General features: G+C 38.7%; 1 protein-coding gene across 1 annotated transcript in view; it reads left to right on the forward strand.

Moving 5' to 3' along the window:
- Nucleotides 1-24,486, forward strand: part of NRXN3 (neurexin 3) — a 980,761-nt gene that overhangs the window by 440,364 nt on the left and 515,911 nt on the right. Inside the window, exons 13-17 of the mRNA XM_066188590.1 lie at nt 694-813; nt 7,051-7,432; nt 8,803-8,993; nt 9,502-9,675; nt 23,913-24,032. Coding sequence (XP_066044687.1) covers nt 694-813; nt 7,051-7,432; nt 8,803-8,993; nt 9,502-9,675; nt 23,913-24,032 — 987 coding nt within the window. The remainder of the gene's footprint in view (nt 1-693; nt 814-7,050; nt 7,433-8,802; nt 8,994-9,501; nt 9,676-23,912; nt 24,033-24,486) is intronic.

Raw genomic sequence — 24,486 nt, forward strand, 5'->3', positions numbered from 1 at the left:
TGTAATTCAAGGGGTGAAGGAAGCACCTCTAATCTAGGCTCCTTTGCCAAAGAACCTTAAAGCAAACTGCACGGTTGGTGAATGATTTTCTTTGTGAGATTTAATTCTTTAAAAATCATTTTAAAGTTGGGGTAGGAAGTTCTGTGGGGAGTTTTTATTGGTTTTTTGGGGTGTTGTTGTTTTTGGGAGTTTTTGAGAGTGAAACCAACCTGGTGTTTGATACTGAAGTGTTGAAAGACCAGTGTGTTTAACTTTGAAAAGAATCCCAAGTACCTTGGGGAGGTTGTAAATCCAGATTCTTAGGAGAGCAAAATGCTACTATAATGGCTCCAGTTTAGAGACGTTTCAGTCATCAAGTTGTTTTTCCTATTACTCTAGTGTGCTGTGCAATGCGATGTTTTGAAATTAGTACAACAGCACAAGAGAGATTTCCACCCATTTTAGAGAGGATTTCAGTTGAAATGGATAAGCCCTTTAGGGCTCTGTGGAGGAAGGAGCTTGACTGGGTGGAAGGGTTTGTGATTTCCTGAGCTGGGAAGGTGTAGATGTGAAGGTTGATCACAGGTTCTCATATGCCTGTACACTCTATTGGTCTGTATCACACCAAGTTGACTTTCATGACTTTTCCCACTGAGAAAGTACTAAAGCAATTGTGAGTCTGGCTTTAACTGCTGCACCTATTGCCCTTCCCAGGCAAGGGACCTGAAACTCTTTATGCTGGGCAGAAACTCAATGACAATGAGTGGCACACTGTCCGGGTGGTTCGGCGAGGAAAGAGCCTCAAGCTGATCGTGGATGATGATGTTGCTGAGGGTAAGTGTGATGTATCAGTATTTTTTGATCACTCTCTTGGTATCTCTGTTCCTAGTCTTTGCCATTATGCTCCTTCTCCCTGTTCTTTTGTGTATCTTTCTCCCCACCCCTTCCTGTTACCACTCATGTATTATTTAGTGTTACTATATTGAAAATGAGTGTGCAGGTCTGAGAGACTTCTTAGCCAGCACCAGAAACTTCTGTGACAACTATAATGACCTGAGATACAAGTCTAGGGAACAGATAAGCTTGTACATATCTCAGACTGTAGAGGTGTTCAGCAGAACTTTCTTGTGGTCCAGGCTCTTTCTGAAGTAGACTGAATACACTCCATTCCTGAGCTGCACGTGTGATGGTTTCCAATACTGTGGAATCAAGGCCAAGGCTCTCTGGATTGTTCCTCTGCATGAACTTTTCCTTGACAATAAATGTGCATGCAGTACATGTGTTACAGAGCATGGATTTATGTCTCTGCTCTTCATTTTTGGCTTTTCTTTTATTTTTTATAGTTTGAGCATTCTTGGTTATTTTTTTTGTTTTGTTTTGTTTTGTTTTTATTTTCCTAGTTCTAGTGCTCATTGTTTAGAGCCATCCAGAAAGAAAAACAAGCAAAGCAGTTTGAGAGGGTAGGGATCCTGACTTGGCAGTGTGTCAGTCCTTCTTTTTTTTTCTTTTTTTTTTTCTTTTCTTTTTTTTTTTTTTTTTAAATTATTTTTTGCATTTTCAGACAGCTTTTTAGCTCCTACTTCTTTTTGCAGAGAAAATGTAGTTGAAGGGAGGAAAGAAAAATCAGTCAGTCAGAAAAGTTGATGTGTCCCAGGTTAAGATTTGCATTGAAATGATCAAAGTACTCCAGATTGATCCTTTTTTAATTGCAGAATTTTAGAGATTACACTTTTCAGGTCCATTTCCCCATGACTGCAAGAGCCAGAAACCTGTATTTCTTTACTTTTGAAGGTCTAAAATTCTCACAGTTGTATGTAACTTTAGCAACTGGGTTTTTGAGAAAAAAAATCAGCAATCTGGAGGCTGATAAAAGAATTAAAAAAACAGGAACTCTGGATGCAAAATTGATGAAGATATAATTGTTAGTTGACACCCATGCTGGTTTGCCAAAAGCTGAAATCCTCTCTTCTGAGTAGCTTCTACTCAGAATGCAACTAGAAGTAATGGCTGCCAGACACAGTGCCAGAACACTAGATCATGTCTCTGAAAAAAGTATTTTTCTTCTGTATGAATGTGAATTATTTTAAATATTGTGGCAATTTAGATTATTTGGAAAGCCAGGAGTAGCAAAATGAAATAAGCCCAAAGAAGTTGGCATACAGGAAAATGGTTTGAAATAAATTTTCTATCTGAAGTAAATATATGCTGTCCAATATAGGCTGTGATTTTGCAAGAGAGAACAAGAAACATATGCAAGAAAAATCATTCCCTCTCCTTTGGAAGTCAGCCTTGGTTGTGACTTGGTCAAAATTAGCTTATAGGAGAAATGAATTTCGGTTAAGAGGGAGCTTTCTGAGTTAGTGACACATGCCAACAAACACTTCATCCCGATTACTTCTGAATTTGAGATCAATTCTTCTGGATATGCTTTTTTAGGAAGCACCACGAGGTGGCGCACTCTGCATTACCGACTCGATCCCCTAAAGCCATCTGTTTTTGAAGTCTTTTTCACGAAACTGAGTTTATAAATAATAATGATACAATCCTACACTAAAATAGGATACGCATATGTAGATGTATATGAATTACATAATTAAAGATGCATTACAGCTAAAAATATCTGTTAAAAGAATGCCATCATGGCAAAGTCAGAAAAGCCAGAGTTAAGATTTTCTGTGCAATCTTCATCCCACTTCCTTGGGCAGATGATAATAGTCTTCAGTGGTGTGGTCACATAGATTTTTTCCAGAGGATTCTTAGGCATAGATCACAAGTCTAAATTGGGCCCCCAGTAAAAATAAACAACCTATTTGATTTCTACCTTCTTATTGCTTGTTTGAAACAATGCATGCCAGCTGAATTTTGCTCCAAATTTAGACCTGCTTTTTTTTCCTCTTTTTTTTTGTCTGTGTGTTGTAGGCTACTCATCAATATGTTTATACAGAGATAAGAAGCTTTAACTGGATTTATTCCCATGTCTATGTTATGTGAAGTGAGTGGGCATATTTTCCCATTTTACAGATTTGGGAACTAGGCACGAGATTAAAGTTGGATGTATTTGGTACCAATTTGCCATGAATTTTTAGTCATTTGCATCAGAAAGATTCAGCATGTCTGTAAATTACATCCTGTAAATTCGTTCAACCCTCCCACTTAGGGAATTAGATGTAGACAATTAATGACCACCTATGAAAAATTTGTAATGAAGTGTCTGACTTGGTTTCCTATAGGATAGCTAAGGCAGAGACAGAATCCAATTCTGGACAGCGTTTTACTGTTTGGTCACAAAACCTTTTTCCCACATTCCTCCTGACCTCAGAACATCAGTGGTAAACGAGACACAAATACAGCAGATATATTCCTCTCTATGCCATCTTCCTAGCACCCAAATACCACAGTGGAGGCTGGAATTTCTTCTGACTGCTACCACTTGAACCAGAGAGCTTCTGATTGCTGTAGTAGGTACTGTACTGTATAGAGCACAGTGGGGGAACCAGAGGTGAACTCTGCAGGTGGGGCTAATAGCTAATGAGATGAGAAAATACTGGATTGCACTCCATGATTTCCTAGGAAATTACATCTCTGTCCAGATTCTGCTCTTGTATTGCCATGTCCTTTCCAGCTTTTCACTGAACTACTCCTGTCTTTCTACAGCACTGCTTCTAACATTATTTCTTTTTTATTAAGCCAGCCCAGTTTTCTTATTTTTCACCTTTTCTAACATTCTGGGCTCACCTCCTCCAAACTCTCTCACTCCATTTTTAATGCCTCCTATATTTGGGGTCCCTCTTTCAGTGTACTCCAGATTTCCCAGTCCTGGTTTTTCTCTCCTGCTCAAGCCACAGTTGACTGGTATTTTTTTAAGTGTAGAAGAAAAAAGGAATTTTCTTGACTTTGAGAACTGACATATCTTAATTTTATTATTTTTTTGAAGCAAAGAAGCAGGATTATTTTTAAAATGACTTATCTAATTTTAAGAAAATACACTTCTGGTTTGGAAAAATCATAAATTTTATAACACTGAAACTGAAACTCTAAGCGTCTTATAATCACAGTAGTGGAAATGAGAAAGTTGTCTAAACAAATTTCCCCATGTACTATTTCAACTTCTGGTAACTTCCATTTTTCAAACTAAAATAATGTTATTTCTGGTGAAAAACTGTTTCAGAATTTAAAAACATTTGCATTGGTGTTGACACTTGAATTTTTTAAATAGCCAGAAATTTGTGACTGCCTTCAGCTGCTTCTGAGTTTGATCAGCTGTGTCTGCATGGACTGAACGTTTCCCTGGTCTTTGTATAATTGCATTTATATTTAGATCCAGTGGTAAAATTTGGAATAAGTAAAAAAGGTGAATTGGTTTATATAATATTTTTTTTTATATTTGCAGTAGATAGCTGAATTTTTTTTTCTAGTAACAACTGTGCTTGTTTGTTGTCTTCAAATAAAACTTGGCCACATTTGGACAAAGTATAAACTGAAAAACTGCAGTTTGTACATGATCATAAGAGGTGAGTTAGGAATATTTCAGTGTTTCCAGAGTCTCTAAGCAAGAAAATGACTATCAGTTCATTTACTCTCTCTATGCAGTACAAGCCAGGATGTGTCATCCATGCATCCTTAAAAGTGGGTTCAGGTTTTGTTCTATCCCCAACAGAAAAAAAAAATAGAAAAAAAAAAAAAAGAAAAAGAAAAGTTGCAATTAGTAGGAAAAGTTTTGAAAGGGCTGCTGTTTGTTGGTTGGTTGGTTTCTTGTGGTAGTTTTTTTTGTTGTTGTTGCTGTGGTTTTTTTTGGGTTTTTTTGGGGTTTTTTTTTGTCTTTTAATGTCTGGAAACTCTTGAGGTAGGAAATGCTGGGAGGCTTCAGGAGACAGCACAGAATATGAGAAAGCTTATAAACCCAAGTTGATATAACCTAGGGGAATTGGAGGAGTTTGTTCTGGATTCGGCTGTCGTGATTGGTATGATTCCAAGGTATAATCCCAATGACTGACAAATATCTCTTGCAGTGACTGGTCGAGAGTTGTGTATGTACGCTTACTGACCAGCAGATGCAGTCTAGTCAGAGAGTGTTGCTAAATTTCGTCTGTTTATAGCACACTGGAAATATTCAGGTCTTCAATTCTTATTCACTTGTCGAATTTCACAAAACTAGTGTGAATTTAAATATCTGTGTTCCCTCTGGTTTTCAAACCTGGTAAATTAGGCCAGCATGTTAAAATGTTATGAGAGGGACCAATAGGTAGTGTGGCTGTTTTCTTTGGAAAACCTTTTAAAAGAGAAGACTGTGCAGTGATCATAATCAGGGACAAAACACACTTGATTTGGAGAAAATTAATTTAATGTACTTCCAATTAAAAATAGAGTTGAATGGTGAAAAATAAAGACAAGAAAGTAGAACAGTGTCTGCCACCCTCTTTTATTGCTTCTTCCTACCTCTCCCACCTGCCCCCACTAGGCAGAGAAGGGGGGTGGAGAATGGTGGCTGTGGTCAGCCCATTACAGCTCCTCTCTCATATTACTTCCTCCTCACACTTCTGTCCTGCTCCAGTGTGGGTCCTACCCATGGAATGCAGTCCTTCATGAAGTGCTCCAGCATGGGTGGTCTCTATCGTCTTTCAGAAAACCTGCTCTAGTGTAGGCTCTCCAGGGGCTGCAGCTCCTTCAGGAAATATCCACCTGCTCTAGCACAAGAGTCCTCCATGAGTTGCAGTACTTGTCTGCACCACTATGATCTTCTCTGTGGATGCCAAAGAATTTCCACTCTGGCACCTGGAATGCCCCCTCCCTCTTTTCAGTCCTTGGTGTTCATAGCGGTTTGAGTTGTTTTATTTTTCTCTTTGTTTCTTGTGGGTCGCATTATGTCCTTTCTTACATGTTTTCTCCCAGGCACCACTGTCTTGGCCAGGGGGCTGAGCTGTGCCCTGTCCTGGGCAGGTTGGAGCCATTTGGAACAGGCCGTGTCAGGCATGGGACAGCCCCGGCCTCTCCTCACTGAGGCTGCCCTGCAGCCACCCCACAGCCAACACCACGCTGCATAAACTCAATGCAGAACTGCAGAAAATTTCATGAGAGAAAACATAATGGCCTAGATAATAGCATTCATAATGTAGCAGAATTTGAATTGTGGTTGTACAGTAAATTATAGGAAACCAATTAAATTCTTAGTATTTCATTCATTCCTCTTTAGTAAATGCACCAAGGCCCATGTAGAAAAAAATATTTGCACATGTGACCAAATAGTAAAAACTCCCTTAATGAAGAACTATGGAGAGCTAAAATAAGATTGGCTGAAAGATTTTCATTCTGATGTTGTCCAACTTGTCTTTGGAGCATACTGTTGTATTTCATCTGTCTGTATGGGTTCTGGTCTGCACTGGTGCCTAGCACACTTAATGATAATAATGCTGTACAAAGAGTCTGACAAAAGTATTTGGTACACTGATCAGCTTGGGTATTTTGAGAAGTTAAAATCTTGTTATGATGTGGTAAATAGCCCAGGTGGTAGGTTGATGATTTAAATGTATGGAGGGCTTTTCACTTGTTGCATTTTTGTGTGTTTCCCTCCTGCCGTGCTCTTAAAAGAAGAGGAATAACATCAGGCACCAAGAGAGAACAAAGGAATAAACATCAGCAATTGTATAACTTTTCTCACTTCTCTCACTGCTCTATTTATATTAATCTATGTTTATTAAGTGTTTTGAGGAAATGCACTTGCAAAAGCTGTTCCAGAAGTATTCAAGTTGTTTGGCAGATGGTCTGCTGCATCAAATAGATCACCATAGGCTTTAAGGGACTTTTTTAAAGTCTGTGAGGCACAGGGAAAAGTGCGGAGCTTGCTGCCCATGGCTTTTTAGGGGCCTGTCTTTTCTGCTAGGTTTTGGCAACTGCTTCACTCACACATCTCCACCAAGCCTCTTCACCAAGATTATATACATCCTTTCTTTCACAAGCTACTAAAAAGTGATCAGATAGGATTTAATTCAGCTATTAGTGTGGAAACTGGAGTGTGAAGGGCTCCATATAATCTGTTGCTGATCCCCAATATTCGTCCTTGTTTCTGTCCTTCAGGCACAATGGTTGGTGATCATACCCGCTTGGAGTTCCACAACATTGAGACAGGGATCATGACAGAGAAGCGGTACATCTCTGTCATCCCCTCCAGCTTCATTGGCCACCTCCAGAGCCTCATGTTCAATGGGATGCTCTACATTGACCTCTGCAAGAATGGTGACATTGACTACTGCGAGCTGAAGGCACGCTTTGGGCTCCGCAACATCATAGCTGACCCTGTGACATTCAAGACTAAGAGCAGCTACTTGAGCTTGGCCACCTTACAGGCTTACACATCCATGCACCTCTTCTTTCAGTTCAAGACCACCTCGGCTGATGGTTTCATCCTCTTTAACAGTGGTGATGGCAATGACTTTATCGCAGTTGAACTAGTCAAAGGGTAAGTGGTTTTCTGTTATTTTCTACCAGCTAGTTTATAGATAAACTTTCTTATAGGTGAGCTGAAAATGCTTGCATGAAGAGAAGTTCACCTGATACTCATGTTTTCTCTGCTGAGCTGTAAGACAAAGCATTTAAACAAAACCACTGAAGCTTAAGACTCTGGATTTTATCACTGACTTCCTCCTGTGGCTGTGGGAGGGACATTTTTACAGTGTGCAACATTAGTATTTTAAGTCATTTGGACATAGTTAGACTAACATTTTGTCTTGTCAACCTCGCAGATTAGCACAGAGGAAGAGATATGCTGAGGGCTCTGTATGTTTCTTCTTCCCCACTCCCTCCCACACTTTTTTTTCCCATTGTAATACTTTTTTTCCTGCCATCTCCAATGAAGGAAAAAGAAAAAACATATGGGCTGCTGAATTTGTATTTCTGCTGGTGATGCTTGATGAAAAGTGAACTCAGCTTGCTTTTGAGCTGCTACATTCTTTTCAGAAGACCAATAGCTTATTGAAAAAAATCCTTTATTAGCTGAACAAATTTTGATCTCTTATGATTTAGTCACACTACACGTGTTTTCCACAGCTTACTAGTCCTGTTTATTGCAGTTCAATCTGTTTTCATTTTTGGCTTTGCCCATACTTCTGTAAGTGGGACATTGAGTAATAAAAAAAGCAACAGTCATGAGCTCCTGGTGCTCTGTTGAGAGTTGAATTTTGTTGTCGTGTTGTTTTTTTTTTTTTCCTTTCTGAAGTAGAATACTTCTCTTCCATCCTCAGGTGGATTTCTGTGTTTAAACTATATAAATAATTCAGAGTAACACTCCCATGACTTCAGTCTTTGTTAGGGTCTCTATTTTTGCCAACAGCTTTGCTAACTGTTTTTCAACTGTTTGAATAAGTCTAGGATCTCATGAGAATTTTAGTACAATATTTCAAGTGAGTTTCCCAATTAACTTCTTATGGGAGTTATTCAAAACTCAGAATTAACCTGGGGAATATATTCCCCAAATAAGTGTATCTCCCCAGTACATTTATCAATATTACCAATTTTAAAAAAATGATTGTATATTCAGACAGTGTTTTTGTGGATCTGAGAGAACTTTGTGAAAAAGAGGAGTGTTTGACGGTTCGTATCTGATTATTTGAAATGTTGTCATCTCAAAATACTAATCCTTACACTTTGGTGAAAAGGAAACAACTATATTCTTTCAAAGCAATGGCTAATATTTTGACTTATTAGAACTTTCTAACCCAGAGATATTTCCCTTCATGACTTTTTAAAGTTAATTTATCAGCCCTGGCTGATAAAGGTTTAGTAATGCTGGAGTTCTTCCAGAATTTTAACCAGTTCTTGCTATGTTTACAGGTATATACACTATGTGTTTGACCTTGGAAATGGACCTAATGTTATCAAAGGCAACAGTGATCGTCCTCTGAATGACAACCAATGGCACAATGTTGTCATTACCAGAGACAACAGTAACACACACAGCTTAAAAGTGGACACAAAAGTGGTCACTCAGGTTATCAACGGTGCCAAAAATCTGGATCTTAAAGGTAAACTCTACAAGATTGACAGATTCCCCCTTTATTCTTGCAGGGCTGAACTAGTGAACAAGAGAAAACCTGGAGTAACCATGTGTTAACAAACAGTAAATCTGGACTTTGCATATTTTGGCTTTCACATTCATTTATGTCTTTTTTATTTGACAACTTTTTGTAGCCAAATAGTAAGTCATATTTTTCTTTTTCAGAAATTGTCATTTTTCAGTTTTTCCTAGTTAGGTAGCAGTGAGAACTGGAATTATTTAGGGGATTTTGTGATGGGTTTTTGTTTGGTTTTTTGTTAGTTTTGTTTTGGTTTTGGTTGGTTGGTTAGTTTTGGGGTTTGTTTTGGTTTTTTGTAGTAAAGGAGGCAGAAATGACTTCTTGCACAATACGTTGCTCTGTTTCTAACTTTTTCTGAACGTGTGTTCACTTTGCTTTATTCACATTTGGTGGCAAGAAAAGTGATTCTAAAAGGTGTGTAACATCCTTCTTGTATGTTTACCCCACTCTGCTCTAGGTGATCTCTACATTGCTGGCCTTGCTCAAGGCATGTATAGCAACCTCCCCAAGCTGGTGGCCTCACGTGATGGATTTCAGGGCTGTCTGGCATCTGTGGACCTGAATGGGCGTCTGCCTGACCTCATCAATGATGCTCTGCACCGCAGTGGGCAGATTGAGCGTGGATGTGAAGGTATAATTGATTTCAGAGAGGTTCCCCTCTCCAGCACTCACTTCATGCTTCATTGTTGCACTCTGTACATTTACTGGCTTACCTTACTGTCCATTTCATTAGCTTGCTTCCATAGCAATATCCGTCACTACACTTTTGTCTATCAAATGCAGCTTAAGAATTGACAGTGTCTGTGAATGGCTTAGCAGTTCTTTTCTTATATGCTCTATCCCCTGTGAGTTGGTACCCTCAGTAGCGGGAAAGGATGGCTCTAGGGGGTACTACTTACTAGTACTTTTCTCAGAGTGATTTGTTAGCATTCCAGTAGTCTTAAAATACTTTGGAAGGTGTTTTGAGCATTCCGTTCATTTGTGCTTCAGAGCACCCTTTGTGGCACTTACTTTGTCAGTGTGCCAGTGTGGTACCAGCACAGCTGCTGCCTGGACGTAGAGATTGGTTCACTTTCCAGAATGCAAATTCCTCTTCTCTTCTAAAGTCCTTCAAACAGGACTTAGAATAGAAAAGAGACCTAAAAAAATGGGTGATAGGGTCAGTGATGGTCCCCGTTCTGCCTTTGGAAGAACTTGATCTTGGAAAGCTGTGCCTGTGCTACCTTCCCAAATGGTCCCTGTTCAATACCAAGGAAACTGCTGAAGAGGAAAGTGCTCTTTTAGCCAACGTATTTAGGATTAGTAAAAAAACCTGAGAATTTGGTCCTTGTAAAGCTGTTACATTTGTTGTTGGGTTTTTTTTCCTATTTTTTTGTATCATAACAATGCTCAAGGCTTCATCTCAGATCTGTCTCGCTGCCTGCTGGTGCCTATTCTTACAACTGCCGGTGGAAGTCACACCTATCTCCCATTCTCTAAGGAAAGGAAAACTCTAAGGTTGTTCAGGCCTTATTTACGTCTCCCTAGTTTGTTTCCATCTGAAGTGACTTTGGGTGCAGTCCCAATGTTTTTAAGGGCAGAAGTCCCAAATAGTCCTTGCTGCTTCCTGATGTTTAAATATGTTTTTAACTAACAATTGCAGGCTTTTTCTCTGAATAGTTGTGCTGTGTGTTGATTTGCTGGACATCTCCCTGTTTCATCATGAAAGGCAGAGGGATCACATACATGATGGAAGCGTCCATGCTTAAAGACATACTTATTCCATTCCCACATATGAATTTTGTCTTTTGAAGGTCACGTGAGAGATTTCTGCTAATGCTTGTCTTTTGTTACGGCTTTGCATTCAGAGGCAGAGATTACAATGTGGCAGCTGTTTTCTTAGAAACTGTCAGTTTGATCTCAGGACAAAATCAAAGAATATTTAGAGGAAGAAAGCCTTGAGAACAGTAGAATATGAGATGTAGGTCAGCAGAGAGCACTTTCCTGGCTAAGATGCACCAGTACCGCTACAAAGGGGTGATATTGTTTCATTCTGTTTGTGTTTTTTATCTCTGTTCATGTTTTTCAGTAACCTATTTCATACCACCAATTAAGATTCTCAAGTTTCAATAGGAAAATAATATTCCTTATTGTCGTGGTTCTGCTGCCATCTCCTTTTATTCAATTTGAGTAAGCCATTGAATTTTCTTGACCACATCATTCCTCTTGTGCTTAAGCATGATTCAGCATCCCAGTGCACCACAGCACACACCTACCACAGAACTATCTGTGTTCCAGTGATGAGTAAGGCTTCTACTTGAACTGGAAGCACTTTCAATAATTTGCGTTTATAGGACATCTTTTTCTTTGGGATCTTCCAAAACATTCTTAGTCATATATACAAGTCACTCTTGAAATGCAGGCATCCGTGAGACTGAAATTGGCTGGTGTTTAACAGTGTATAGTAGTTCTAAAAAAACAGTCAGTTCAAGACTTAAGGCAAGAATTACTTTACCTCTGAGGTCCTACCGTTTCTATTGCTGTAATTTCTTTAGATTATACATGGTGGGATTTGTTTAGGCTAGCACAACTAAATAACTTCTTCATTGTGTTAGGTGACATATCAGCTCCCTTTTGTATCATGCAGCATCCACGTGTGCTGTAGAAACTTATGATTTAATCTTTTCAAGTCTATTGTTCAATCACCAGTGTGTTTGACAAGATGATAGCTACCACACTGACATGTTTTGTGTTTCAGTGTGTCCTGTAGTACCATTGCTTTTGGCAAAGGATTTTAAGGGGGATTATCAGGAAGACGAGAACCCAGGAGTGTCTGAAATGTCAAATGAGTTTATGGAGTTAAAGCTTCATATCACACACTCTCTTTTTTTGCATGTGGTGGTTTGGTGTATTTTCATTGGTCTTTTGCAATCGCTACATTTCTGATTTTTCAGGTACAACAGGCAGCTCTTCACAGATTTTACAGGTCTGGTCGAATCTGTAGTGGCAGCTTGTTTGTCCCTGGAAGGGATGCGGCAAAGCCAGAAATCACCTTGCTGCCTTGGTATGTTCAGGTGTGCTGCACACAGCTCTGAAAAGAATAAGTATATTCTCTTAGGGAAAATGACATGATACCAATATACTTGTTCATTTTCACAGTTTCTTGATCTCTTGTGCTTACTGCAGCTTTCATCACTATCTCTGACCTAACAAGAGGGCAGTTCCCCTTACCACCACCTCAGAAAAGGCATTGGTGAGAGGGCCTGAGAAAAGCTACCAAAAGTAGGGAAGTGGTTAAGACTTAAGTGGTCCTTGTGTCAGTGTTGCATGAGGGTACTAAACACACTGAAGAGACAAATTCTCAGAAAGGACTTCAAGTGGGAGTGCCTTTTCTAGTGGAAGCTTGAAGGCAAGTCTGCCACCTACTTTGGGCCTTGCTTTCCCCACCCATAAAATTCATCTTCCAGTGTTCATGTATTTGTGATAAAAGTATGAAATTAATCTATGTTTTGCAAACCACTTTGAAATTGTGAGTGGAGGCTCCTGGACACGAGCAAAGCATTAGAAATTAAAGTCTTCTACCAGGATGTAGTTTTCTCTAGTCTGTATCTCAACAGCCTATGAGGGATAGTTGGAAACTTTTTACTCCTGAGTTTGAGTAATATAGACTATTCCACATCAGATATGCACAGTTTGAGAGAAAAGATGTCTGCACCATGGTGTATATGAAGAGTTGGTAGATAGAAGAATTTGTACCAGGTGACCTTCTTTCCCTTCTTTAAAGTAAACAATTTAAACTTCAGCTCAGCTTTTTCTTACTTCTTGACTTCTCAAACAAGTTCTTCTTGCTGAACTCCTTGTTTCTGGTCTTACTACTAGGTAAATGGATCAGTTTATTCCACCCACAAAAACCTAGACTGAGTGATTGACTGCTTTTTTCTCAGTGGTCCTTAAAAAAGTTAAGCAGATGTCCAACCTTTTGTATAGTTTAAAGAGGATGTCCTCAATATTGATGAGTACTTTCTGCCTTTCAGACACTTTTTCATCTCTTTGTTGATTTGCCACATGTTCTCCTGTGTTTTTCCTTTTTTTCATTGGACATTCATATAGTGCTCACCATGGGCACTAGAGCTACCTGAAATTCAGCTGCATGTTCTAAATATTTTCACCCCATCCTGTGCCCAGCCAAAAAAACCTAACAGCAGTGGCTAAAGGACATTTTATTTCTTCGGTAAGGTAGTTTTCTATGTGCTTTAGAGATGTTGCTTCTACCTCACCTGTTCCGCTAACAGCTTCTCACAAAGGAGACTGATTATTATTAAACTGGCTGACACTATTCCAGATGTTTTGGGACTTTTTTTGGTCCTAATTTAATCTTCTTTACAGATCCCACAGTAAAATCATAATCTTCCTACTTTCCATGAAACAGTGTAGTTAACCTTTGGAATTCACTGGTGCATAAAAAGTGTGAATGACACATACAGGCTGGATAATCAGTAACACATTTTGCATACTAAGCAGTATGTGGAAAACAGCAAATCTAATCTCATGCTTAAAATCTCCCAGCAGGATAATGTCAAAAAGGATTTCACCCTTCATCTGCTCAGTAGAGAAACTTAAAATCTGGTCATACTTCACTTTCTCTCTGGAATCAAAGGTTGTCCATTGAAGAGTGGAGCATTAATTTGCTCTATGATGGTTTGACATCCTTCCTTTTCCTTGCTTTTGTATTTTATTCTCATAGTGCCACTGGATTTATGGAACAAATATGAGCTTTTCTCTCAGCTACAAAGAAAATCAGGTGCAGGGAAGTAGGAAAAGTACTTGCTTGTTATGGAGAAATTACTTTGTTAGAATATGTGTTGAAAATGATGCATGGAGAAACACATCCTTATCTCTTTAATCCCTTCCCCTTTCTTTTGAATTTTGTTTAAGGAAAATGGGATTTTATAGCTTTATGTAGTAAAACAGTTTCAAAAACGGAAAGAAAATTCTGACTGTCTCAAAAGGGAGGATAACTGCTGAGTCATTCATAGGCTGTGAAACAACAAAGATTCAAAATGTTAAAATTCTTAGGAAGCACAGGAAATGGCATCTGCATGTTTCAGTTCTTATTTATTGGGTTGTAAATATAAAAGAAGACAATGGGGAAAGGAGAGCTACCAATCTTTCTTAAGTATCAGCTGTGATATTAGAACTTTTTAAGAAGAGGTTAAGAATGTAAGTATGCGCTTCTTAAATATCCATCTTTTGAGCAATGAGGTTGATGATTTGGTGTTTTGTTGTTCATATTGTGCTGTGTAATAGAAATATTAAACCTTCAGAGGCAGGGGATTCAGGAAGTTCTGCCTGTGCTCCCATCTTTGTCCTCTACTTTTCCCATTCTGAAAGAGAAAACTTAGAATTAAGGTATAACATCCCAAAAATCTATGTGGCTTCCTTGTGTACTGACTCCATTAGAAAAATCAAACCAAACCAACAAAATTAAAAAACCAACGAAACAAAAAAATCAAACCAAGCAAAATTTTAAAAAAATTAAAGAAACCCTGTGCCTACATGGAAGAACATCAATGGTATTGTTTTGCTTTTAATGTACTTCAGTAAGTGTATTTGGATCTTTAGACAGTCAGACTTAGTAGATCTATGATTTTTTTTTTTTTTTTTTTCCCTTGTGGACTATGATTTTACCACAGGTAACAAGATCATTCTGACCTAGGTGAAATAATGAGCTGGTACTCTCTGTTTTTTTGATTGCTCTGATGACTGATTAAGACTATATGGGTCTAAAGCTTGAGCTGTCTGCTTGCCTGTTGATGTAAGTTTTTTTTAAGGATGTGTTGAAATCCATGAGCAGGTGACAGCTTGTGAGGGGGCAAGGTGTTACTGTCACTTATATCCAGTGTCGAGATCAGTTCTTTGGATAAATAGAAATTTTTGTCTTATAGAGTTATCAGTCCTCTGTGGTTTTCTGGCAATAAATCCACTTTGGACAAAAAGCCAAACAAACTAAATAAATATGTACTTTACTGAGGTACTGAAAGTCAAATAGATTTTTTTCTTTGCTTAAATGGATTCTATGTATTTCTCAAATAAGACAAAATCTCTCTAAAATTATTTTAAATGCTGAGACATGGGTTAAAGAATGTGATTTTTTTTCTTCTCTTTGTATTATCTGTAAATTTTATGATTTTGTGCGTGCATGAATGAAATGCATTTCTTCTCTTTTTATTTGGTTTTGTTGTTTGTTGGTTGCATTAATGTAGTCATTGTCCCTCTGTGCCCTTGTTGCTTACGTTGTCATTTCTGTGTGTTTTGGTTATGCATGTTGGCTGTGATAGTTATACCAGTTGTTTTTATTTATTCAAAGTGATGTGTACCCTGGTTTATCTTCTTTTATACTAACCTGTTGTTTATTGTCTTTGCTTTTTTTTTTTTCTTTGCTAACAAAGTTGAGTTGACCAAAGCTGACCTGCAAGGTAGAGAAGGTTGTTCTTCTCCATTACTTGTTTCAATGAAAGATGCTTTTATGTAACATTTGGTGCCTTTTACTGGATGCAGTCACACCTCTAAGATAGGAACAGAATGGCAAACTCTAGCATCTCTGGAGGGGGATTCTGGGTTGAAGAAGAACATGGCAAACAATGGAGGTGCTTCTGTTGACCTGGGGGGTTTGACTGTATCAATTTCTGAATAGCCATAAAAGCACCAGTTGATTTCCTGGAAAGCCTAATGATCAAGCAAATAGCTGCTGTGCATCAAAACACTGAAGGCCCTCAGAGCTTTTAAAAACAGAAAGCTGACTTAGTTTCTTTAGTACTGATCTTAAGGAGGCAGATTAGGCGGTAAAACTTGGTTGTTTGTTTGTTTGGTTTTTTTAAATTTAGATTTTGAAAAAAACCCCACAGAAATAACTTTCTGGAATTTCTGGATTTTAAAATATAAAAAACAAAAACAAACCCCCAAAAAATCAAAACAAACAAACAAAACCCAAACAAACAGACACCCCCCCCCCCCAAAAAAAACCAAAACAACCCCAAACCCCCCAAAAAACCCAACCCCCAAATTCCTAAACTACAAGCTCCCTTAATATTTAGAATGGCTTTTTAGAAGCCATGATCTGGGCAGGAGGGGCTCCTTTTTGTAGGAGGGTCAGCACAGTAGCAGAACCAGAGAGCAGCACATGGGAGCAGCTGTTAACACTGAGGGGATGAGGAGGCCCCTTGTCCCCTGTCTCAGCAGTCAGTGCTGCCACCACTACACTTGTTCTGTGCCACAAAGCTCCTTCCCCAGTGGCTGTTGCTGCACCAGTAATGTCAGAGGCTTTCCCCCAAAGAGACCTTTTGACAAGTCTGCAGGGCCCTGGTGGTACAGAGTGCCTGGTGCCTCTCTGATTAACTGGCGCCAAGTCCTCTCCTCTGCAGAGAAGGTGTGTTCTTGTCAAGGAGCTGTGTCACCAGGTCAAGGAGTTATTTGAGAAATGCAGTAGGTTGAGTAGCATTTGTGAGAATGAGGAGAAAATCAGGTATTCTCAGAGATCCTGTAAACTTTTTGCCTGGGGCATAAGTAAGGAAACACGCCTATTAGAAATTAATAGGTCTTTGATACTAGTATAAACAGAGAGATGTGTTCCATGGCACTGAAAGTGAATCCTTTTAAATATCATAATGAAAGTGTACTTCCCAATCCATCGGTAAAGACTGCAATATAGACTACAAATTAATTTATTCTGGAATGCCATGAAAGTTAAAAAATTGCTCCTCCTTTTTAATGGAGAAGGAGATAATGATCTCAGGTATGAGGGGAAGTCAGAGGCATTGAAAAAATGTGTCTCTGTTTAGCAGTCCTGAAGCCACAGATGGCATCTGTTAGGGGATCATCGTAGTCACCTTCAAATTTTATGTTTAAGCCGCTTTATGTCTAAGGTTCTGTTGTGAGACCTTTTTCACCCTCTGAGATGGAGATTTCCTGAATTTTTACATGTCTCTGAAATTAAGGCTTTGTAGCTTTAATCACATGATTCATAAACTCCTTTTCTATTCACTGTGTTTACTTATGAAGACCTGGTGATATTTCTGACCTCATCCAATGTAATACATGCTATTTTCAAATTAAAGTATGCTTGTTCTGTATACCAGGTATAGGCAGGTAGCCATTACCTTTCCTTCAGGATATCATCTGTATTTTTAAGTAGAGTTTGGTGTTCTATGGCTCAGTAGAAAAGGATAAAAATAAATTTGGAGGAATAAGGATGTTTTAGTAGGCAAACAGTTTATCACTGTGGCAGTTGTTGACAGAAGCATATTTAGAGATACTCTCTCACCCAACAGGTAATGATACTGACAGTCTGAGATAATTTTAGCAGTTGGATCCATACGAGACATTGAATCTGAAATATTTGACAGCCTTGAGGTAGACAGAAATTAATGTGATGCATTTGCTTTATGCATGTGGAGCATCTAACTGCAACTACGTTTTGTTGGCATCTCTGACCTGTTCCCAAGTGTAAGAGGTTGAAGTACTCTGTCTTACAGAGGTGAGTGATGTAGAGAGGTGCTGCCCCTAGGGAATTTCTGAAGTTTATGTAAATGAAAGGGGTAAAAGATGAGATCTGAAAAAAAAATTAGACATCAGCAAGTACTGTCTCTCTCTTGTCACAGCCACTGTTGTTCTCTATAGTCAGTTATGTGTCCATCAGAGTTCAGAATGCATGCTCAGGAATTCCTGAGCTTGATTTTTGATGTTTATTGGAGTGGATACATCACAAACAGGCACTTCTTGAACAAAGAGACATATTGTTTTGATTTTTCCAGAGTCCTCAGAACCAAAGGGATATTACAGCTGTGAAGATATTCCATCTCAAGCTCAATTTTTTACAGAGGTCTTAACCGTATAGGAATATTTGCCTTTCAGATAGAGACGTGATTACACTGAAGCCTTAGAGGAAACATTTGGCTTGAGTCATAGAATTGATTATTGGCTTTTCAGGAAACCAACCTTGGCTAAATAAGTTTGGCTGTTTCAGGAAAGGCCATGACACCTCGTACTGAAGAGCTGGACTTGGTGATCCTTGTGGGTCCCTTCCAAATCAGACTATTCTGTGATTCTTTTATATTGCTGTGATTTGCAGTAAGAAAGGATGTTTTTCCAATGTACTCTGATTTTCCTTGTTCATGTACAGCTCTTTCAATTTTCCTTTATGCTTTTAGTTTCTGTTTCTGAATGTTCAAATGCTGTTTGCTTCCTCTGCTTCGTTCACATCTCCCTGTCCCTTGCTGCATTCTATGTGCAGGCATACTCCCTTTTATGCAGTTGACTTTTTGTTGTAGGGTTGGGATTTTTAATCTTTTGGCCTTTTTTGGTTCTTCCCTCATCTGCATGTGTATAAGCATGTTGCTCATGACCTTTTATGTTACTTAGAAATGGAGAGTGGAAGGGTGGCAAGAGAGAGGAAGATAGGTATATGCCAGGTTTCTTTGCAGGGAAGGAAATCCCACCACTTTGCAGATCCATTTCTATGGATGGCCCTTGCTGCTTGATTCCCTGCTTCTGTAATCTTGAGATAGATGTGCTTTCTTTGAGAGAGAGGAAATTTGTGCATGTTTGTTATTTTAACTAGTCCCAGTTCCTGAAGTTTTCAGACCAGCCACTTAGTTGTTCCACTTACTTGGAACAAAAAGACTCAGCACGATGACTTATATCAGGTGGGTGAAGTATTCAGGCTCTGTTGAGGCACTGAAGAAAATGGCTACATTTTTCCATAGGACAGAAGAATGCTGCCTTTTGAGTTATTTCTGACAATGAGTAACTTTAAATATGGAACCTGACAGATGCCTAACCTTATTTAGGTGATGAAAGGGATGATGAGTTCTTAACAAAGTATGAAACTGAGAGCTTGAAGAGCTGGCCTTGCAATCCTTGAAAATCTGTTTGGTTTCTGGTTCTGGTTTGCTATATTAGTCTGTGATATTCCTGCTTTCTGCTATCTGTGACTCAAAATACAGGATCTAACTTTTTGAATCACGCACTGAATGGTGACTATAATTTAGTTTCTTGCATTTGTGCAAAATAAGTGCTGATGTACCACCAAAATGTATTTGGCAGTTACAGTATATGTGGTATGGTCCATCCCATAAAGTGATGGTTCCATAAGATTCAGACTTAATTTTGCTCACTTTTTCCCCCAAAAAACCCTAGTTTTCCAAATTGTTGTAACATTGGAAAACTATTGGAAATAACTTTGTTTTCTACTTAACCTGCAGGAGGAGTGAGTCCTGGAACAGGTTTATTTTCTGCCTGGTGCATATGGTTTCCAAGACCTGATGCCTCTCTGAGCTGAACTGCTACTGCAGATTGAGTTAAAAAGGGCTGACTATCTCTCGTTATGAAAGAGGAATGCTGACAGAAGTAGAGTGTAGATTTATCAAAGGTGTAAATTGATTGTAATGTCTGACTTGTGGTGGTAGAGATATTTCAGTGCTGGATGGCATTTGTAATTTAGGAGCTATAGGACTAAAGAAGCACCTTATTCTGCAAAGGCTGTAAAGATATCTTGTGTATATTACTTTCCTATTGCTGCCTAACATCTCTGAAGATACAAGGAGAAAAGATGAGAGCATTTAGAGAGATAAAGAATGAAAATGGAACCATATTGTCATTGAACTCCCCCTGTTGCTGATCATCATCATATTGAAACAATAACGTTAACACAAATGGTTGAATCCCTTCAAAAAGAGTGAATTTTTGGTGAGTGGAGGAGGGTGTTGTGTGCAAGACCAATAATGGTTTGCTTATCTTAATATTTATTGCTCGTCATGCTCAAAGCATGAGGCAGTTGTGTTATAATCCTGAAGCTGCTATATAAACTTATTCCACCTGTAACTTGAAAAAACAATTAATGCAATACTGTCTTTTATTTCTCAAGTTCCTTTTCCTGCAAAGAGCTTTCAAAAGATACAGAAGAAATGACTTTTCTGGCCAGTGAAACATGGAAGTTCTAGCAACATGCAGCAGTAGAATTTTTTTTTTTTTTTTTAATTTCAGGACAAAGTGAAATGTACCATACAACTGATATTGTAGGAAAGAGGGTAGACAAAGCAATTTGTCTAAGCAGAATACAGATACGAGGTCAGGCTGTTATACTCTTCAAAGGTGATTTTCTTCAAATACTTATTAGAAAAATTAATAAACAAACAATACATATGGATAGGTAGCTGAAGAAAAGTGTAGTACAGGTCTCATTCCCAGGGAGGGAGACCTTCCCAAGAAATCTCAGATCCTGAAAGTCCTCAGATACTAGCTGTTCCAGTAAAAATTAGAGATGAAGACATAAAGATAAAAAGGATATTGTTGATAAATCCTGGTTTGCCACTTCATGTTCCAAAGGAGATGCCTCTGTTGGTAGGCTTAGCCTGGACAGGAAGAGACACAGCAAGGCATGCTTCTGCTACGAAGGTTGCTTTTCCGCATTGGGGACTTTTCCACTTTTACTTGATATCTACTGCCCATTTACTCCTCTTTTCACTGTACATGTGGCATGAAGAAGGCAATGCGCCAAGCTCAGCTACAGACAATAAAATCAGAGGTATCTCAGATTATTATGTGAAGACTAGTTCTGAAACTTTGCTTTTAAATACTTTGTCTGCTCTTAGTGTTGCCAGAGGAATGAGATTAAAAATAGAGCTGAGTCCTGATGGCACTGGTAATTTAGAAACAATTCTACTGCTTTATATATAAAGTTGTTTGTCATCTTCTTTCCTTGTTCGTTAGCACTAAAGGGCATGTGCGTGGTAACACAATCTTCATGTTTTATAATCCTTCCTGTGCTTCTGTCACTTTGCTCCCTAATCCAAAATCATAATTCCCTGTGACATCCCTATTAGTTGCTCTGAAGAAAATTCTGTTGCCACAGAGGATTATGACATCAGGCAATGACTGTTAGCAACAGGAGTAGATGAACTCTCTAAGACAAAGATCCTTTTATGATTCAAATGGCCCATAGTACTAAGTGAGGCCAAGTACCCAGCATCTATGCTGTGCTGTCACGACTGACTCTAAAGATGGCAGATCAGGCTTCAAGCTTCCTTGTGGTATTGTCAGGCTTTCAAAATTGCTCATCGCTGTGGTTTTGTTTTTTTTTTTCTTCCCCCCCCCCTCCCCTCTGGCTGCTGAAAGTGCTGTTCCCCTCTTCACAGTTGGTTTCTGTTAAATACAGTTCAGCTACCGTAATGCAGGCTATGAATTAAAGTACTTTGGCTCTTTGGGCTCTATCATATTAAGACCTCAAGCCACAGATACTGGGCCTCAAGCAGTCTTATTCCTTGAATAGAGTAATTTCTCTTGCAGCATGTAGACAAAGGATATGCCCATTGTCAAGTCCAGTTACTGATTAAAGCGTTCTCAGAAGAATGAAGGAAAAGTGGAGAAACATTGAAAATGGTGTTCTGCTCTGCTTCTGTGTAATGGTCTTTATAGATGATACTGTAGCAAGTTTGCATAGAGTCACAGTTGCTTTCTGGTTTAATTTTTAAAATATAGGTATAGATGTCTTGCTTGTTTACACCTCTAGGAGTATTGGCGTTCATGTTTGAGGTTAGATAGTGGGATAGTAATGTGCAGGAGAGGTATCAGTTCTTCATTCCTTATTCTAGGATAATTTAGACATTTTAGGCAAAATGACAACTAATATTCTATTTCAAATGGTTAAAAGTTATCCCTTCTTTTGCTTGGCCAGAGTAAGTCTGAAGCAGGTATCAGACCACAACCTGATGCACATGTATATATATTTATTTCCATGATTTTTACAAGAGTAAAAGCAGGAGGGAGGCCTGTACATACATGTGCCTGCCGGCCCACGCTGAAAAGTCTGTCAGCTCTGTTCTAATCTAGTAGTGATCTGTTAATTTCACACTGTGCCACTGAGACCACTGGGATTCATATGGCTGCAAATGAGAGTCAGGTGGGTGGGAAGAAGAGGCGGAGGGGAGGGAAGAAGTGTTGAAAAGTGCTGCTCAACTTTCCTTCAGCATGGCAACAAGGGGTTTTCTTGCTGTGGTTGCTGCTGTCACTTCTTTTCAATAGGTGAACTTTCCTTCAGGGATTTTGTTGTTGACTTCTATTAAGCACACTTTATGTTTCTACCTAGAGGTTTTGAAGTTTGTTTGGTTTTGTTTTTTTTTAACAGTGTAATAAATTCTGGAAGAAGCTCAGGTTTTTGTTAACATTCAGCCAAACTCTGCTTGCTGAGCCACACGTTCATTCTCATTGTTGGAGAGATGTAAAGAAAAGCAGATAGCTGAAAAACTACTGAAATTTATCCATTCTGTTCTTTCAGTGAGGAAAGATGATCTGGTGGGGAGAGAAGAAAATCTGCACCAAAGCTTTAAGGGTCCATTCCTGGCTTGGTGGTTGAATTCTTGAGAGGCTCATGGCCTGACATGGGACTTCAAGTTAGATGTGGGTTCTACAAGGGCTTGTAAATATGGAATTGCCCAGGTGTGCAATCTCAATATCAAAAATGCTGAATAATAATGGGATTTAGTGAAATCACTGTGGATGATGTCCAACGGAAGTTGAAGGATTTCATTTTATGTTAAAATATTTTAAAATGCTGTCTATCCTATCTAATCTGTAAAATACAGATGGTAGTGTTAATGTGATGAAGAAATAAGGAGAAGGATTGAGTCTTGTGGAATTGCTGTTGCTAGCAAAGACTGTGAAGAAAGATCCTGGGATGGGTTGAACAGTTGTTACTTTGCTCTTATAGTATTCTCCTAGACTGGAAGTGGTTAATGAACTGATCTCAGGCAGCCTAGCCAGTCGATCCTTTATTATCTGCTTTATTTCTTTCATTTCTTCTTTTCCAAAACATACAGGATATAGCATAGTAGGTATGTCAAATGTATATGTACTTTTTTTTAAAATCCTGCACAACAGGAGCAACATACCTTTGTCTAGAATGCTGAATATAAAATGCTTTCCCAGGAAGTAAATTGTAAACTCATGTTCTTGTAATCTATGACTTGCAGCTTCATGCCTGCTCTCAGATGATTCAGAATCCAGCTACCTCCTTGTGGATGACATAGTAGCTGTCATTCAGAGTCTCTCTGATCTGAAGATTACTTTTTTGCCTATTGCTTGAATTTTCTCTTTGCAAGGCTTATCTGAGTGGGACAGCAACTTTTAGCTGCAAATCACAGAACAATGAAAGGCTGTTCCATTAGTAGTGGCTCCTTCCTTCTCTGCTTCCACAAAAAACATGGAAAGCAGTCCAAAAAGAGAAGTGTTGTGAAGAAATGTAATTCTCTTCTGAAGACTTTATTAGCATGTTTCCAGAGGAACCTATGTAATAGGTCAGAGTGTTTGGTTTTTTGTTTGGCTGACTTTTATTAACCTATAAAGCCAAGTTGTAGCCAGCTGAGGCTTCAAAACTTCAATTTCAATCTACACTATCAGTTCTTTGGGTATGATGAGATGTTGTTCCTGGGCCTATGAATTAGCTTTCATTTCTATAAGGGGATCAAACTTCTAGGGAAGCACAACAACCTGGCCATGTTTGTTTGCCTGGCATCACCCCCTATTTTACTGTAAAATTCTTTGAGCAAGTTGGGAACATATAAGTTTGGCCTGCCTAAGAGAGAATATGTTGCTGTTCCCTCTTCCTTGCTCTGTGTTACAGTTTGCTTTTTTGTTGTGAGGTGTAAACTTGTCTTTGTGCTCTTTTTACCTGAGTTTCTTGCACGTCCAGGAATGGAACAGTGTTTGGTTAGTGCTTTCTCTCTTCTGCATGAGGATCCTGATGGTAGTGGTAGTGATTAATGGAAGCTATTGAGGGCCTGACCACAGTGGTTCCCTCAGCTTAATTTCACTCTTTTCATGTCATCCTTTCCCTAGGACCGAGCACTACCTGCCAGGAAGATTCCTGTGCGAATCAGGGCATCTGTAATCAGCAATGGGAAGGCTTCACCTGTGATTGCTCCATGACTTCATATTCTGGGAGCCAGTGTAATGATCGTAAGTAGACTTTTCAGTGCATTGGTGACCTGTGAGTTCTGATATGTGAGACCACAAAGAACACAATTCATTATTCTTTCAATTGCAATTCAACTTTCCCAGTGTAAAATTCAAATGGAAATTTCTTTAAAGCCTACAGCAAGTTATATTTTTTTTTACCCTTAAAATGAAAATATGCAATTCAGCATGTATTGCTTTTATTTGGCTGATTTTTGGGGTGTTTTTGGTTTTTTTTCCCTCTTCTTTTTGGAAGCTAACTTTACTGGTCCGATGGTAATTCATGTTAATGGAATTCCTGGTTTAGGGAACCCAGGAATGACTTTCAGATACTGTATATAATATTTTCATAGGTAAAAAATGTCTAGGTTTTGTGTAATGAATTATGCTTTGAGATTTTCATTCAAATCTTGGTGAAAAAGACATGGAATACAAGTCAAATGACTAATGTTCTAGA

Source organism: Chamaea fasciata, unplaced genomic scaffold, assembly GCF_029207755.1.
Source record: "Chamaea fasciata isolate MVZ Bird 193981 ecotype frontalis unplaced genomic scaffold, bChaFas1.0.hap1 SCAF_7, whole genome shotgun sequence".
NCBI classification, from domain to species: Eukaryota; Metazoa; Chordata; class Aves; order Passeriformes; family Sylviidae; genus Chamaea; species Chamaea fasciata.